This window comes from Atractosteus spatula, chromosome 1 (assembly GCF_055471065.1).
Source record: "Atractosteus spatula isolate fAtrSpa1 chromosome 1, fAtrSpa1.hap1, whole genome shotgun sequence".
NCBI lineage: Eukaryota > Metazoa > Chordata > Actinopteri > Semionotiformes > Lepisosteidae > Atractosteus > Atractosteus spatula.
In genome coordinates this window covers 50,352,934-50,369,915 of record NC_142706.1, presented here as the reverse complement: position 1 = coordinate 50,369,915, position 16,982 = coordinate 50,352,934, and the positions used below count along the sequence as shown (strand labels likewise).

Here is a 16,982-nt window from a genome sequence, read left to right as displayed (position 1 = left end):
AATATAAAGTCGAGCGGCCTAATCGGAAAGGTTTTCATGCTGTCAGCAAGACAATAGATAAGAACCCACGCCGCCATGATGACTAAGCACTATCAGTTGAAATGATCTGTGGTTCTCCTCCCCAGGGGATTTCAACACAGATAAAAAAAACAAATCAAACTGCAATGTCTGCACTGTGTTCTTATCTGTCCATTGCTTACTTTTACCAGTAGTTTGGCGGTCTTCTGTTCTGGTCACTGTAGAAATCACTCAGTCTACCGCTCGTTGACAGATCCTCAGCTCATGCGGGTTGTGTACTTCGTGCTCAGAACTTCCTCCAGACGATGCCTAGACACCTGCTCTCAAGTTTAGTGGTCCACAGTGTATCCCTGCAAATACACAGACATGACTGCAACATGGAACATCCTACAAATGCTACTTTTCCGTGCAATTTTTTTGTGGTTTTTAATAATCACGTGTTTTTTGATAATCCACCCACTGAAGCTCATTCCAGTCCATTCTCTTCCAGAGACAAACCTTTCGCTATATTGTTATTTTCTGTTCCACACCTTATACAGGATGCGAAGAGACCCAAAACAAATATCTGAAACTTTTGGATTTAAAAGAGTCATTTATTTTACAGTCCCCCAATTGTCTGTGTCAGGAGTTACTGTCTCAGTAAAGACTCACTTTATCCCCACAGTGACAGTAATATTTGCTCATTCTCATAAACACACATTCCATCTCTTTTGAAAATAGCCTGAAACTGATATATATATTGTTACAGCTTTAGGTGACTGAAGTGTCTCTTAGATTTCAGACAGGTTTGTGACACTGGGAAGAGTAAACACTCCTAACTTCAAAGCCGAGAGGAAATTTGCTGAGGTCTGGGGGGGCCCCTTGAGCAGAAGCAATTGTAAATTACCTTAGTACACCCAGGTAAATTGTGGATTAATGATCGTCAAGGAGCAGTACAGAAACACACAATATAAGATCACATGAAGAGCACAAGGTGGAGAGAGAGGAGTTCGGAGGAGTTGGGACTTGAAGCTAGAGCCCCTAATTTATGATCATCAAAACCAAACCTGACTAGAGCTAAGTATCTATCTTAAAAAATCAGTAAAATCTTGTTAGAGAGCGTGCTATTCTGTGTTTTTAGGGAACTTGGGTTTTCTAGGTAAAAGATACCTCAGTAACGTCTTTCCTGTTTCGGGTGCATTTTATGGATAGAGATATACTGTAGGCTCCCATTTATTTTGTGGCATCCGGGGTGATGAGAGATTTAACTGCAGGTTACATTGCATTTAGTTAGAAGGCAGCTCATCTCTTATGTGGGCTCTGTAGGCATTATGGGTTTAATGCTTAGCAACAGTCTGGGATTTTCTGGGTGACCACACTATTAGGCCTCTGAAACACCTTGTTTGTACATAGAGTAACTTGTGTGTTGTATGTTTTGTTGTGCATAGTGTAATCTGTGTCTTGTGTCATTGTAATACATATTTGTGCCTGAATTATTACTCCTCTCATCAAAGTTGTGCTGGAGAACAAAGAATTCATGAGCCTCTAATTATACCAGCCGCTCGGGTATATTGCTAGAAATAACTTAGAAGTTGGGGGTAATGAATGGTTATTTTACTTAACCGCTTGGTCAATCTCTGATTTTCACCATTTTTGTAACCTTCCATTTGTAACAATATATATATTTCAATAGAAATGTCCCAGTTCAATGTAAAAACCTACTGGGACATTTCTGTACAAACCTATGGTATATTTTCCCAGGGCAGATTCATGTGTAAATAAACATGTAGCAGCCATGTGGTCTCTTCAAGAGTTGGTATTTCCATCCTTTTGCAGAAATCTCTGCATTGACTGTCATAAACTGGTGGTTTGGTTGTACCATGTTGCATCGCTCCTGCTGGTGGGGAGCCTAAGCTGAGGTCACGCTCGGAGGGCTGTACTTGACTAAAATACTGGCTGAGCAGAAATTAAGAATGGTTATGCAAGAGAGCCCCATCATGCTCACTTGGCTGCAAGTAGAAAATTGATCTGAGGATCTCTTCCTGCAGTTTCTTGGTCAAAACCAGATAGAGAGCTTTGACAACGCTTTGCGTAAAGAAGGATTTCCTGTGCGCACGTGAAATTAGTGGCCCGTCTGGCTTGCTGTTCCAGCAAGACAGCCGCCTTCGTGCTCTCATGGAAAGCCGTTGTCTAAAGAGAATTTCTTGACATTTACTGCAGGTCTTATCTCAGGTCCCAACGGCGAGAATCTGCCACAAGGACAAGGGAAGCTGTTTCATAGCCTGAAGGTTAACAAGCAGCCAAGTTATTCATGTTGATGAATAAATGAGCGATTGTGGCGTGACTCATCCGTGTTGCTGGCTGTGGTTTGCATGCGTGTTCAGCAGAGCTCCAGCACCCTGGTCCCGCTGCACCTGGGCAGAGAAGGGCGTCACCTGAGCGTTGGACTGCAAACGGAGTGGATTTCCATTTTACCATGTAATTCAAGCAATGCGCAGCGGGGGGATTTGAAAATAAAATGTTCTAAACAGCAAGCAGAATGTCACTGTATTCATTACTGGAAAAGTACATATTTCCTCTGGAGTCATTACATTTTGCCTGCAGTATCAATTAATTTCTGGATCCCCAAACTAAGAAAATTCTGGTGTGAGGACATAACAATATTTGTGTTGGCAGAATGTGTGGGATTGAGGTTGGAATATCATCTCCAATTCTGTAAAGATAACTGGGTTTCACAGAACTTCTGATTTAAACACTGTAAAGTTCAACAACATATACTGTATGTGGGTGTCAGCTATAGACAGTCGTAGTATTTATGTGGAACCTCCCCTCAGAATCTCTACCCTTGCCACTCACCTTTTTATCCTCAAACTCTGTGGACTCCGAACACGGAAATTAAACACTTGCTGGACAGCAGGGGGAGCTCTATACCACTCTTTCTGCTATAGCTACAGTTAGTATAGCTTGTAAAGGTCAGCACTTGCAGCAGAAAGCATGGAGCATTGGAGGATATCAGTTTCTTTACTGCTGCAAACTGGAGTGCCTCTGTCTTTCGAAAGCACGCTGCAGCTTGATGTCTCTCCCATGAGGACCTACATCGAGAGTTTTCTGAAAACCCACAAATCCCATATCGTAAACCTCTGTCCCTTCTGCTACAGTAACTACTGATTGATTAAGGAATGAGTGTGCTGACCAGGCATCACTATAGAAGCCCTCAGACTGTCTGCCTCTGTAATACCATGACTATGCAAATCCCGGGGTTCCCCTCACTGCGCTTGATGTACACAGAAACACCCTAGAGGGCGGACATGCACTTTCTGAGTCTTCATCACAGGACTGTGGTGGATTTGAGAATATGAGGGACTGCCATCAGCAGTGCCCCCCCTGGCTCCTATCACAGAGCTGCATGAACACAGTGTGGAGGAAAGATTAAAATACGTGAAATTACATGTGAAAAGGCTTACTTTTTAACACAGACAAATCGCGAAAAAAACATTTTAAGAAGTTACGCAGTTACCGTCAGTAGTGTGTGTAGTAACTATACTGAAAAAAGCCCTTTCCTCTGTTCTATACCGCCCCACCATTGCTCCTGTGGATTGGACACTCAGTACTGAACCTCCAGAGGAATTAATAACTAAAATAATTCAGCCAGTCGAGGCCTTTCTCCAGACTCAAAGCCAGCAGAGAATTGAAGAGACCTTTAAACATTGCTTGGCTGTAGTTCCTGAGGACATTCATTCAATATCAATCCATCACTAAGTATCTATACCTACACAGAGAACGCAGGCAAAATTTCACCAGAATACGTGCTGCTTTGAAAGCTTACATTTGACAGTAAACATAAACTTCTTTGTCGGCTGCAGTATAAAACCACTCGGTGGGGATCGTCAGCAAAGCACAAACAATCCATTGTCTCATTTCAAAGGATAAATCTGACACAGCTCACCATCTGATTCTGTCATTTGTTCTGCTCACAGAGAGATACAGTAGACAGATTTTTACAGCTAAGCTGAATATTCATCTTGTCCGTGAAAAAATTGCAAACAGAAGTGTCCTAAAATTTTAGGGACACACCAGCGTGTGTGTGAAAACTATTACTTTCTCAGAATCGGAGGTTTGGTAAGTCCCATCAAAAAATGTCCTTGATAATAATGAGAACTTTAATAATACAGTACTAAAGAAATAATTTCAAGAGCAAAGCAAATACAACAATGCAATATCTGTTTTGCTCTTACCAGGCTCTGTGGTGCCAAACTGCTGCACTGTGACTTGAGCTCCTCTGGTTGGCAGTGTAACTGGGCACTTTGTTGTCTAGTTCTCTCAGTTTGTATCTTTTCTTCATTGAGAAAAAATATCTTCTCCTCCCGCCAGAGAGCAGAACTGTCACTGTGCATGTCACTGGCTCTGATCAGCACTAAGCATGGACTTTCACAAAGGGGATTTCCTGCAGAAGTGAGCTCACATTCATGTGTAATACAAAGCATGCTTAAAACTGTGGTCATGAATGTATTTTTCAAATATGAAATCCATTTGTACATCATGTAAATATAAAAAATAAAAATTAATGAATGATTCAGTTAATGTATGAAATATAAACCTTTTGAGTGGTTTTAACACTTTAGCAATTCAATGGTTCCTAGTGGCATTAATTCACTGTGATGTTTATTTATCAGCCAATCACTGGCTGTAGGTCCTTGAAGCCACCTGGATTGACCCATTAGCCAGATGTGCTGTTGTCTACACATGCACCCAGAAATACTGTCTTATAGGAGGTAAGTAATTTATATTAGCTTTCTCTCCCACAGCACAGCACAGTGAGGAAGAGGCTCAGCCTGCTACCACTGAAAGACATCACTGCTCTGGAATCAGTCCAGGCAAGAGTGACCAGGTACCGTATATTCCTGATCTTAGGAGGGAAAGGCCTTCACTGACAGGCTAAAGGAACTGAATTTTTATACAGTAGGACTGAACAGATAGACCATTGAGCAGAGTTGATACAAATCCTCAAAGATAGTGACCCAGTGGACTTCTTCAGAATGGACAGTGAAACATGAACCAGAGGTCACAAGTGGAAATTTCATAGCTGTGGCTCTCAAAGGACAGTAACTCCAGTCATGTGTGTTTGGACTGTGGCTCTCAATGGCCAGTAACTCCAATAACTTGTATATAGACTGTGGCTCTCAATGGCCAGTAACTCCAATAACTTGTATATGGACTGTGATTCTCAATGGCCAGTAACTCCAATGACTTGTATATGGACTGTGGCTCTCAATGGCCAGTAACTCCAGTGACTTGTATATGGACTGTGATTCTCAATGGCCAGTAACTCCAGTGACTTGTATATGGACTGTGGTTCTCAATGGCCAGTAACTCCAGTGACTTGTATATGGACTGTGGCTCTCAATGGCCAGTAACTCCAGTGACTTGTATATGGACTGTGATTCTCAATGGCCAGTAACTCCAGTGACTTGTATATGGACTGTGGTTCTCAATGGCCAGTAACTCCAGTGACTTGTATATGGACTGTGGTTCTCAATGGCCAGTAACTCCAGTGACTTGTATATGGACTGTGGCTCTCAATGGCCAGTAACTCCAGTGACTTGTATATGGACTGTGGTTCTCAATGGCCAGTAACTCCAGTGACTTGTATATGGACTGTGGCTCTCAATGGCCAGTAACTCCAGTGACTTGTATATGGACTGTGGCTCTCAATGGCCAGTAACTCCAGTAACTTGTATATGGACTGTGACTCTCAATGGCCAGTAACTCCAGTGACTTGTATATGGACTGTGGCTCTCAATGGCCAGTAACTCCAGTGACTTGTATATGGACTGTGGTTCTCAATGGGCAGTAACTCCAGTGACTTGTATATAGACTGTGGCTCTCAATGGCCAGTAACTCCAATAACTTGTATATGGACTGTGATTCTCAATGGCCAGTAACTCCAGTGACTTGTATATGGACTGTGGTTCTCAATGGCCAGTAACTCCAGTGACTTGTATATGGACTGTGGTTCTCAATGGCCAGTAACTCCAGTGACTTGTATATGGACTGTGGCTCTCAATGGCCAGTAACTCCAGTGACTTGTATATGGACTGTGGCTCTCAATGGCCAGTAACTCCAGTGACTTGTATATGGACTGTGGCTCTCAATGGCCAGTAACTCCAGTGACTTGTATATGGACTGTGGTTCTCAATGGCCAGTAACTCCAGTGACTTGTATATGGACTGTGGCTCTCAATGGCCAGTAACTCCAGTGACTTGTATATGGACTGTGGTTCTCAATGGCCAGTAACTCCAGTGACTTGTATATGGACTGTGGCTCTCAATGGGCAGTAACTCCATTGACAATTCATGTTGATGAATAAATGAGCGATTGTGGCGTGACTCATCCGTGTTGCTGGCTGTGGTTTGCATGCGTGTTCAGCAGAGCTCCAGCACCCTGGTCCCGCTGCACCTGGGCAGAGAAGGGCGTCACCTGAGCGTTGGACTGCAAACGGAGCGGATTTCCATTTTACCATGTAATTCAAGCGATGCGCAGCGGGGGGATTTGAAAATAAAATGTTCTAAACAGCAAGCAGAATGTCACTGTATTCATTACTGGAAAAGTACATATTTCTTCTGGGGTCATTTCATTTTGCCTGCAGTATCAATTAATTTCTGGATCCCCAAACTAAGAAAGTTTTGGTGTGAGGACATAACAATATTTGTGTTGGCAGAATGTGTGGGATTGAGGTTGGAATATCATCTCCAATTCTGTAAAGATAACTGGGTTTCACAGAACTTCTGATTTAAACACTGTAAAGTTCAACAACATATACTGTATGTGGGTGTCAGCTATAGACAGTCGTAGTATTTATGTGGAACCTCCCCTCAGAATCTCTACCCTTGCCACTCACCTTTTTATCCCCCAAACTCTGTGGACTCCGAACACGGAAATTAAACACTTGCTGGACAGCAGGGGGAGCTCTATACCACTCTTTCTGCTATAGCTACAGTTAGTATAGCTTGCAAAGGTCAGCACTTGCAGCAGAAAGCATGGAGCATTGGAGGATATCAGTTTCTTTACTGCTGCAAACTGGAGTGCCTCTGTCTTTCGAAAGCACGCTGCAGCTTGATGTCTCTCCCATGAGGACCTACATCGAGAGTTTTCTGAAAACCCACAAATCCCATATCGTAAACCTCTGTCCCTTCTGCTATAGTAACTGCTGATTGATTAAGGAATGAGTGTGCTGACCAGGTATCACTATAGAAGCCCTCAGACTGTCTGCCTCTGTAATACCATGACTATGCAAATCCCGGGGTTCCCCTCACTGCGCTTGATGTACACAGAAACACCCTAGAGGGCGGACATGCACTTTCTGAGTCTTCATCACAGGACTGTGGTGGATTTGAGAATATGAGGGACTGCCATCAGCAGTGCCCCCCCTGGCTCCTATCACAGAGCTGCATGAACACAGTGTGGAGGAAAGATTAAAATATGTGAAATTACATGTGAAAAGGCTTACTTTTTAACACAGACAAATCGCGAAAAAAACATTTTAAGAAGTTACGCAGTTACCGTCAGTAGTGTGTGTAGTAACTATACTGAAAAAAGCCCTTTCCTCTGTTCTATACTGCCCCACCATTGCTCCTGTGGATTGGACACTCAGTACTGAACCTCCAGAGGAATTAATAACTAAAATAATTCAGCCAGTCGAGGCCTTTCTCCAGACTCAAAGCCAGCAGAGAATTGAAGAGACCTTTAAACATTGCTTGGCTGTAGTTCCTGAGGACATTCATTCAATATCAATCCATCACCAAGTATCTATACCTACACAGAGAACGCAGGCAAAATTTCACCAGAATACGTGCTGCTTTGAAAGCTTACATTTGACAGTAAACATAAACTTCTTTGTCGGCTGCAGTATAAAACCACTCGGTGGGGATCGTCAGCAAAGCACAAACAATCCATTGTCTCATTTCAAAGGTTAAATCTGACACAGCTCACCATCTGATTCTGTCATTTGTCCTGCTCACAGAGAGATACAGTAGACAGATTTTTACAGCTAAGCTGAATATTCATCTTGTCCGTGAAACATTGCAAACAGAAGTGTCCTAAAATTTTAGGGACACACCAGCGTGTGTGTGAAAACTATTACTTTCTCAGAATCGGAGGTTTGGTCAGTCCCATCAAAAAATGTCCTTGATAATAATGAGAACTTTAATAATACAGTACTAAAGAAATAATTTCAAGAGCAAAGCAAATACAACAATGCAATATCTGTTTTGCTCTTACCAGGCTCTGTGGTGCCAAACTGCTGCACTGTGACTTGAGCTCCTCTGGTTGGCAGTGTAACTGGGCACTTTGTTGTCTAGTTCTCTCAGTTTGTATCGTTTCTTCATTGAGAAAAAATATCTTCTCCTCCCGCCAGAGAGCAGAACTGTCACTGTGCATGTCACCGGCTCTGATCAGCACTAAGCATGGACTTTCACAAAGGGGATTTCCTGCAGAAGTGAGCTCACATTCATGTGTAATACAAAGCATGCTTAAAACTGTGGTCATGAATGTATTTTTCAAATATGAAATCCATTTGTACATCATGTAAATATAAAAAATAAAAATTAATGGATGATTCAGTTAATGTATGAAATATAAACCTTTTGAGTGGTTTTAACACTTTAGCAATTCAATGGTTCCTAGTGGCATTAATTCACTGTGATGTTTATTTATCAGCCAATCACTGGCTGTAGGTCCTTGAAGCCACCTGGATTGACCCATTAGCCAGATGTGCTGTTGTCTACACATGCACCCAGAAATACTGTCTTATAGGAGGTAAGTAATTTATATTAGCTTTCTCTCCCACAGCACAGCACAGTGAGGAAGAGGCTCAGCCTGCTACCACTGAAAGACATCACTGCTCTGGAATCAGTCCAGGCAAGAGTGACCAGGTACCGTATATTCCTGATCTTAGGAGGGAAAGGCCTTCACTGACAGGCTAAAGGAACTGAATTTTTATACAGTAGGACTGAACAGATAGACCGTTGAGCAGAGTTGATACAAATTCTTAAAGATAGTGACCCAGTGGACTTCTTCAGAATGGACAGTGAAACATGAACCAGAGGTCACAAGTGGAAATTTCATAGCTGTGGCTCTCAAAGGACAGTAACTCCAGTCATGTGTGTTTGGACTGTGGCTCTCAATGGCCAGTAACTCCAATAACTTGTATATAGACTGTGGCTCTCAATGGCCAGTAACTCCAATAACTTGTATATGGACTGTGGCTCTCAATGGCCAGTAACTCCAATAACTTGTATATGGACTGTGGCTCTCAATGGCCAGTAACTCCAATAACTTTTATATGGACTGTGATTCTCAATGGCCAGTAACTCCAGTGACTTGTATATGGACTGTGGCTCTCAATGGCCAGTAACTCCAGTGACTTGTATATGGACTGTGGTTCTCAATGGGCAGTAACTCCAGTGACTTGTATATGGACTGTGGCTCTCAATGGGCAGTAACTCCAGTGATGTGTGTGTGGGCTTACCTGTCTGAGGGTAATGTGTCCAGATTAGGGTGGTGTGTTGTTAATTAACAGATACACACTAAAATGTTGAAAAAGTAAGAGATGTGAAAAAGTAAGAAAATGCATTCAGCTTGGATTTTATTGTTCACATTACATCAATGGCAATGGTATTATATTGTGGAGTAACAATGTGAGTTTACCAGGGTCTCAATTTCAATTTACACATCTATTCCTGTCGGTCTAAGTACAGGTTAAATACAAAAAATGAGGTACCTTTGTGCTAGAATTTCAGAGCTTAAAACCTTCAATCTGGCAATAAAACGTAATTTCAACTATTCAAAAGGGGATGCCCTCTACTTCTTGATTATGTCCTGGTTTAAGATGCTTGTACGACTGTTGACAATGTCACGGAGTGAGCTGTAACCGGCAGTTTTCAGGTTAAAAATGCTCTGAAGCGCAGAATGTCCCCAGCGGGCTCCGGTAAGAGCTCAATGGCTCCCCCAGCAGCAGCCCTCTACACTCTGAAACGGCCACGTATGAATGTTTCCATCGCCGCACCCGCTAGCCAATCAGAACCCGCAACCCCGGAGGCACAGTAACGAATCCCTTCTGTAGTAACTCTCCCATAGCAACGAATGTGATCGACAGCTCTTGCCGTCCAACGAGCAGCTTCTTGTGGTTTCGCGGTCAGGCTAAACGCACCACTCTCCGCCAGGGGAAACGATACTCTCCTCTCGATTGGCTGCAACGTGTCCATAACCAACCAATCAGACCCTCAGTTACTACCGACAACACCGCCCATTGTTCCCATCCGAGTAGGCTGGGCTGTCAAGTCCACGACCAATAGAGCGATATTGACAGGACAGAGGACCAATCACCTCTATTGTTTGGAGGGCTGAACTGCCGGCTGGAGTCCTTGTTTGAGTGACATTGCCGTGCGCCAACTGGGAGGAGATGAGTACATCGGTGACTGGGATTGACAAAGATGCTGCCCGATAGGAGTGCTGCAATCTGTATTTACCTGGAACGAACGTGCTTCTCCGTCCAATGCGTGTGTGGAGACAGGGTGGGCTGAGCGTTGCTAGGGCAGTCTCGCCGTCAAGTATAAAGGGAATAATATGGGGCTCTAGTGGCTGTTCATGTTTACGTTAAGGAAGGAGGTGGGGGGGGGAGATGAAGAACTTGCCTTTAGTACTGTAAATAATTTCAACTTTGATATTGTGGTGTCTTTTTCCGTCCCTGTGCCCGATCGCTCATTTTCCCTTCACTAATGTACCACTCCTACAAATGGAAAAGGGGTCTCAGCTTGCAAACGTGAGCCTTTCCCTCCTGCTGCTCTTGCTGCTGTTCCGGGCACACGGTCCTGCTGGGGGCCAGCCGGACACCGACACCGCCGCCGCGGGGCCGCAGGCGGCCGAAGATGGTCCGGGTGGAATGGAGCGGGGCCTGGAAAGCGTCGGGGCTGCCTCGGCTCTCGGCGATGTGACCGTGGAGGACGACGAGACCGGGGGAGCCGGCGAGGGCGACGAGTCGTCGGGGGAGACTGGCGGAGACGACAAGCTGAAAAGGTACGAAAAAAGTTATTAAATGCTGCATGGAGATCCGTCTCGCCCTAGCCCATGGTTGTTGTCGCTTGTTTTGTTTTGTGAAGTAACGGGAGTCACAGACGGATCTGCCCCGGCTTGTAGGAGGATGTGCAGTTGGGGGGTGACCCGTGTCACACGCAAGGGAGGCGAGTGTGTCGCGGACACCGAGCTCTTCTCGTCGTTACGGATGTGCCGTTGAGTCTGAGCTCCGAGTGTCGCCCTCGGAGGAGCGGCGGGTCTCCCGGCGTCGCTCAGCCGGTCCGGCTGCCCCCTCGCCCCTGCCACGCGTTAGTCTCCCTTGGGCGGGCACAGTCGAGCGACAACTTCGCGTTTTATAGAAGTGCGGATTCAGTTCACTTGCAGTATGGTCGTGCTACGTGTGAGGAAACTGTTGTCTCGTTTATTAACCTCCCCTCCGCACGCATCACTTTCATTTTTGACAAACGTCCTCTGTGAAGGAGCTGTAGTTGCTGCAGTAGTGACTGGGCTCGGCTCGGCTCTACCCCCCCCCATCACCGCCAGGACACAGACAGGTGTTAAATCCGAACAGGTCAACATTTGACCAAAAGTCTCCTCTCAGTCGAAAAGTTTGTTTGCGGGTAATATATAGTTAATTTTTTTTTGTACTTCAACAAGTACAAAAGTAACAAGGCGCCGTTTTTTTTTTACATTTCCTGCCCGCAGGGAGCTTGTCCTTGCGGTGGGCGGCAGGCTCTGCGGGCCCCGGTGCGTGTTAGTGTCGAGCTTCCCGGGTTAAAAGGCTGTTTGCAGCAGGGCACAGGGTGTCGTGTTTTTTTACAGCGCACATATCGGCTAGTTGACAGTTTTCACCTCCTACCTTCCACACCTCACTGAGAAATTCGCCCTTTCGCGCACTTCTTTGTTTTGCATGAAGAGCCGCGGGCTGCGAGGATGCCCCCGAGTTCCGTCTTGCTCATGTTAAACATCTGGACGCCAGAAGCGGCTAACCCCGAGAGCAGCACTTCCCGGGGCAGGGCTCTGCTGCATTGCTAGCACGTTGAACTTGAAGGGGAAAAACATTCTCGATAAACTCTTACGAAACATGAACTTAGGAAAGTGACTTTTCGTGACTGTGAAAAGAAGAAGCCGCGGAATGCTTTATAAATAGCGGGTTGTATATAAGGACAAAAATACTCCAAATCAATCCCGTCTCTTCACTTTTCCCTGAAACTTCACGAACTCGGGAGGAGAAACCACTTTCATGTCTCGCTAGGCAAGTACAAACTCCTGTCTCCGTAAAACAAGGCCGTAGGATCCTTGGCTTTTTACAAAGCTGTTGTTGGAAGAGAAACTTAAGAACTGCAAGGCTTTAAGAGAAAAATGAGATGGTGAGAATCGAATATTCTGTTAACACTTGGCGTAACTAACGTTACTGCATCCTGGCATGTGCGTCTCCTGTGGGATTTCACAGCAAATGCCAAGGAAACCGGCTGTGCTGCAGGGACGAGCAAGGCTAGTATTCATGGCAGAGAGCAAGGCAGTGATGAGTGCACTGTGGGGGAGCTTCAAGCTAGAGCTGCAGAGGCATGTGCTGAGAGCCGGAACGGCGAAGAGCTGGGAATAGTATCGGGTGAAACGCCTGTTTCCTGATCCGCAGGTTTTTTGTGTTGTAGTTGGCGATGGATGGGACTCCATTCCAGTTGGTTCATTACCTCCTGTGGGGCTGCCTGTTAACCAGTTGTGTGAGGCAGGCTTATTACTTCAACCTCCATATTGGGAGCAGTTTCCACAAGTTGTGTGTTAAGTTAAAATCGAATGGAATTGTTTTACTGTCTAATAAAGGGCTCCTCTAAAACTAAGGACAGTGTTTAGTCAGCGCAGCTGCCTGTTATTGTGATGTGGTGGCTCTAAAACCTCTGTGCTGTGCTCAGCTCTCTCCAGCCTGGTGATGCAGCGGTGCTGTGCTCAGCTCTCTCCAGCCTGGTGATGCAGCGGTGCTGTGCTCAGCTCTCTCCAGCCTGGTCATGCAGTGGTGCTGTGCTCAGCTCTCTCCAGCCAGGTCATGCAGTGGCTCTAGAGCTGCCTTGCGGCGCCATTAACAGGGAGACTTCCTGGCAGCGCTCCATGTTGGCACCCCAAGGCTGTAGTGAGTCGTGCATGGAGAGCCGTTGGTGAGATCTTCAGCAGGCACTGCTCTCCTGTGAATTTGGAAGAAGACAGAGATCCCATACAGAGCGCATTGTTGATGGCAGTGAGGAGCGCTGTGAAGGAAAGAGTACAGATGATGAATGAAATCACTACAGTCTTCCCACAGGGCAGATTTGTGTAGTTCTCAGATACTCTGTTGCCCGTCACTCTTCCCCGCCTTGTAGTACAGTAGGTGCTCATTCGTTGAGTTCCAATGCTTTTTAGCAGAATTGGCCCTGTTAATGTTTGCTTGAGCTTAATTAATTAGTGGTGTCTCCATCACGGCGTCTTTTGATTTCATAGGTGAGTATGGTACATAATTTAAAATCGGTGTGCTTTTTATGAAACTTGCCAGAGTGCTGAGCAATTCAAAATAAAGCAATAATATAAACAGTTAGGAAAGAAACGGGTGTGATTAGGTTTCAGTGTATTTGGAGTTCCTGCCAGTCCTGGCAAGAGAATTCAGTCAGTTGTGGAAACAGCAAACACAAGCTTAGTCATAGTGCAAATCCTTGTTTTGGCTATACATGGGGGATTGGGATTTAATTGTTCAGATTGTTTTTCAGTACATTGTTCTTAGAAAATGATTAATTTGCTTACATTAAAGAATAAACTGGCATTGTAGGTTTCCACTTGGTCATGCAGGTAACACCCTATGTAGTGCCGGCTAGAGATTTTAGGATTGAATCCTGTGCATCATTTCTTCTGTTTCTTTGGACTTTCCGTGGATCATGCAGAGAAGATGGTGTGGGTTTGAATCTCCCCATTCTGTGACACAATACTGGTTGTAGCAAGCAGAAGGTTGCCCCAGCTTACCCGTGTCCTGTCATTGGTAGCTCGATAAAGCCAGCTGATCGGGGGTGCTTAGAGAAACAGTCCTCGGTCTTTCTCTGAAGGCAAACCCTTCTCTACAGCACTGCCAAAGCAGAACGTAGACTTGGTTATAAAGGATTGTTGCATCTTGTTCTTCTGCCCTTCAGATTCCCCATGGCCCTTAGTGTGGAGCCCTGGAGAGGAGGGAGGTGCGAGTGTGTTGGCGGAATACACAATATGAACAGTGTGGAGCTGTTGGACCTGTGTGTGTGGTGAAGAGCCTTGCTGATGGCTGACAGGGCAGAGAATGGGGATTTCCACGCTCTGTGGGCATGTGACACCATGGCACCAGAATCTCAGGAGCCTCCCTCTTGGCTGGAGCACAAGAGAGAGAGAGGAGGCGGACTGCTCTCATGTGCCCACATCTTGCGCGTTGATCTGCTTTCATTCACTGTTTACTTTCCCTGACGTCCGGGGACGTTTGGTGTTTGGACAGAGATACGGCGGTGAAGGCGGGGTTTCGTAGACTCGCAGCCTTTCCTACTTGTGCAGGATGAATCAAACTGCTGACAGTGCAAACCTGACTGCAAGTGGAAGGTGTGTAATTTGCACACCTGAAGGGCAATGTTTGTTGGGCACTTGCTTGCAGTTTTACATCTTATGTTTTCTTTGTAAGTGGCATGGGTGTGTGGAGGTTATGGCTGCTGCCTTTCAGATCTTGGGTTCAGGGTTTGATTCCAGGCTGGGGTGCCTTCTGTGTTCAGTTTGCATTTTCCTTCCATGTTCACACGTTTTCTCTGGGTGCGCAGGTCCACAGACAGCCTGCCTGTGTTAATTTCAGCTCTGAGCTGTCTGAGTGCGTGAGAAAGTGCCTTGTGCTTCTGGGATTGACTCTAGCTTGCCACGGTCCTTCCTAAGAATAAACAACTTTCTGGACTTTTTTCACGCCAGCTGGTCTTGTGATGCTAGTTAGACAGCTGTATCATAACTGCTGGCACTAAAACTGTGTGTCTTCTAACATTTATTTCATAACCAAAAAAAAAACAGATTTAAGTTGGAAGCACACAGTTAAAACTATGTGGAAGTGCATTTAAAACTGTCAACAGTAGTTGCATCTTAACTCAAAGGTTTGTGGGGGTATGGAACATGTTACCCAGTCATGTTGACGCTGATACACTGTCTCTTTCCAAAAACGGCTGGATGAGATCCCTGGGTCCGTTAACTACCAGTCAGGCTAATGGGCTGAATGACCTCCTCACATTTGTAACCGTTCTTGTGTAAATGTGGTTAAAAAATTGTCCCCGAACATCTGTTTTGAGAGAGAAAAAATTCAACAAATTGCAGTTTGTCTTGACATCTTGCATCTTGACAGTAATGGGGTATAACATAAACAAAGTCAAGAAGTAATTTTTAAAACCTGGTCTGGGTCAGCATATTCTTTTCAAATACTTTACATAAAATGCCTTTTGTATCTTTATATTTCTTTTCATATTTAAATGATCGGAATAAAGGGCCCTTGAGAAGTCTTGCAAAATCCAACGAGAATTCTAGTTTTGTTTTATCCCTTTCGGACACGAGTCTGCAAGTTCCAGAGCTGTGAAGAGATGAGATATGACCTGCAGCAGGCCTTTCTTAGTTTTCGTTGGAGGTCTTTGCAGACATTCCCCTGGGCCCTCTGAGGGACTACTGCTGCTTTCTGTACTTGTCATTTAACAGGACTAGGATGTGCTGTAAAACTGCTCTTTAGAGGGCAGTACTAGCCATAGAGGGCCAGTATGCTGTGTATTAAAGCCACAGATCTACCTTCTCAAGCACAAGCTCACTGCCCATCCTTTGCTCTCACACAAGCATCTAGAAAGAATCCCCTGAAGGGTGCTTCTGGGAAAGAGCCTGCGTGCTGTACAGAGGAGCCGGAGGCTGGAACAGGACTCTCTTCAGCAGGTTCACCTGCTGCTGCTCCCTCACGGTGGCTTTCGGAAGACTGTAAGCTGTAAGCTGGGACGGTTCTGGGGCAGAGCAGAAGCACAATCACTTCCGTCTCCATTAGGATGGGATCCTTTAAAAGACTTTGGATACGGACATGAGTAAAAGGAATCTCAGCTTGTTCCACGCATGGTTGTACACGTACTCTTGATAGACACCTGTGCTGCAGCTCCCGCTGAGAAAGTTGCTTTTGGTGCACAGAGCTGAGCTGAAGGAACACCGCTGGCCGGAGCTGGACAAGGTGACCCCTGCAGACTATTGGTCTTGTGCTCTCTGAGCAGGCACTGTATTGTGCTGGTGTTTGTACTTGGCCTCCTATCTGAACACTGTGCAGTTAGCCCCCAGCCTGACTGCAGGACCAGAGATATTGGGAATATTCTACAGCAACCTGGTCGCACTGTATTCTTGCCTGTTTGTCAAGTGACTTCTTGTAACGGGACCAGCATGACCAGAACATGTTTCTCTGTGGTACCTAAGCTTTATGAGCTGACCTTTACTACAACATAGTGCTGGGCGATAATTCGATAACGATAATTATCACGATATAATTTTCCTCAATATAATTTTAACAAAAGTTTGATAAATGTTCGATATGTTTATGCTTTGCACATGATATGCACATGCGCACAAAATACTGCGCGAGTGCGCGTGCGTGTTGCAGACCGGGCAGCGAACGTGGTGTTGTTTACCCACACGGTGGTGGCTGACAGGGCTGTAGTTAGAGTGGAGAAATGAGCAACACTGAAGCAAATGGAGATATAATGGGTAATTTGGAGATATTTTGGCTTTTTACGATCAGACATAAAACAGAGCACTTTAAACTTTGCAGTCTGTCTGAGCCATCTTCTATGTGTGTTTTATCACACTGCAGTATTTAATTTTTCTAATAAGATATTTATTTTGTGAATTTTACTCATGCATATTTTGACATAAAAAAGATTGAGTACTCT

At 45.0% G+C, this 16,982-nt stretch overlaps 1 protein-coding gene across 1 annotated transcript in view; it reads left to right on the top strand.

Annotated features, from left to right (window-relative positions):
- Window positions 1-10,488: 10,488 nt before the first annotated feature.
- eif2ak3 (eukaryotic translation initiation factor 2-alpha kinase 3) overlaps window positions 10,489-16,982 on the top strand; it is a 52,034-nt gene continuing 45,540 nt past the window's right edge. The window contains exon 1 of the mRNA XM_088924446.1: window positions 10,489-11,070. Coding sequence (XP_088780572.1) covers window positions 10,790-11,070 — 281 coding nt within the window. The 5' untranslated portion in view covers window positions 10,489-10,789. The remainder of the gene's footprint in view (window positions 11,071-16,982) is intronic.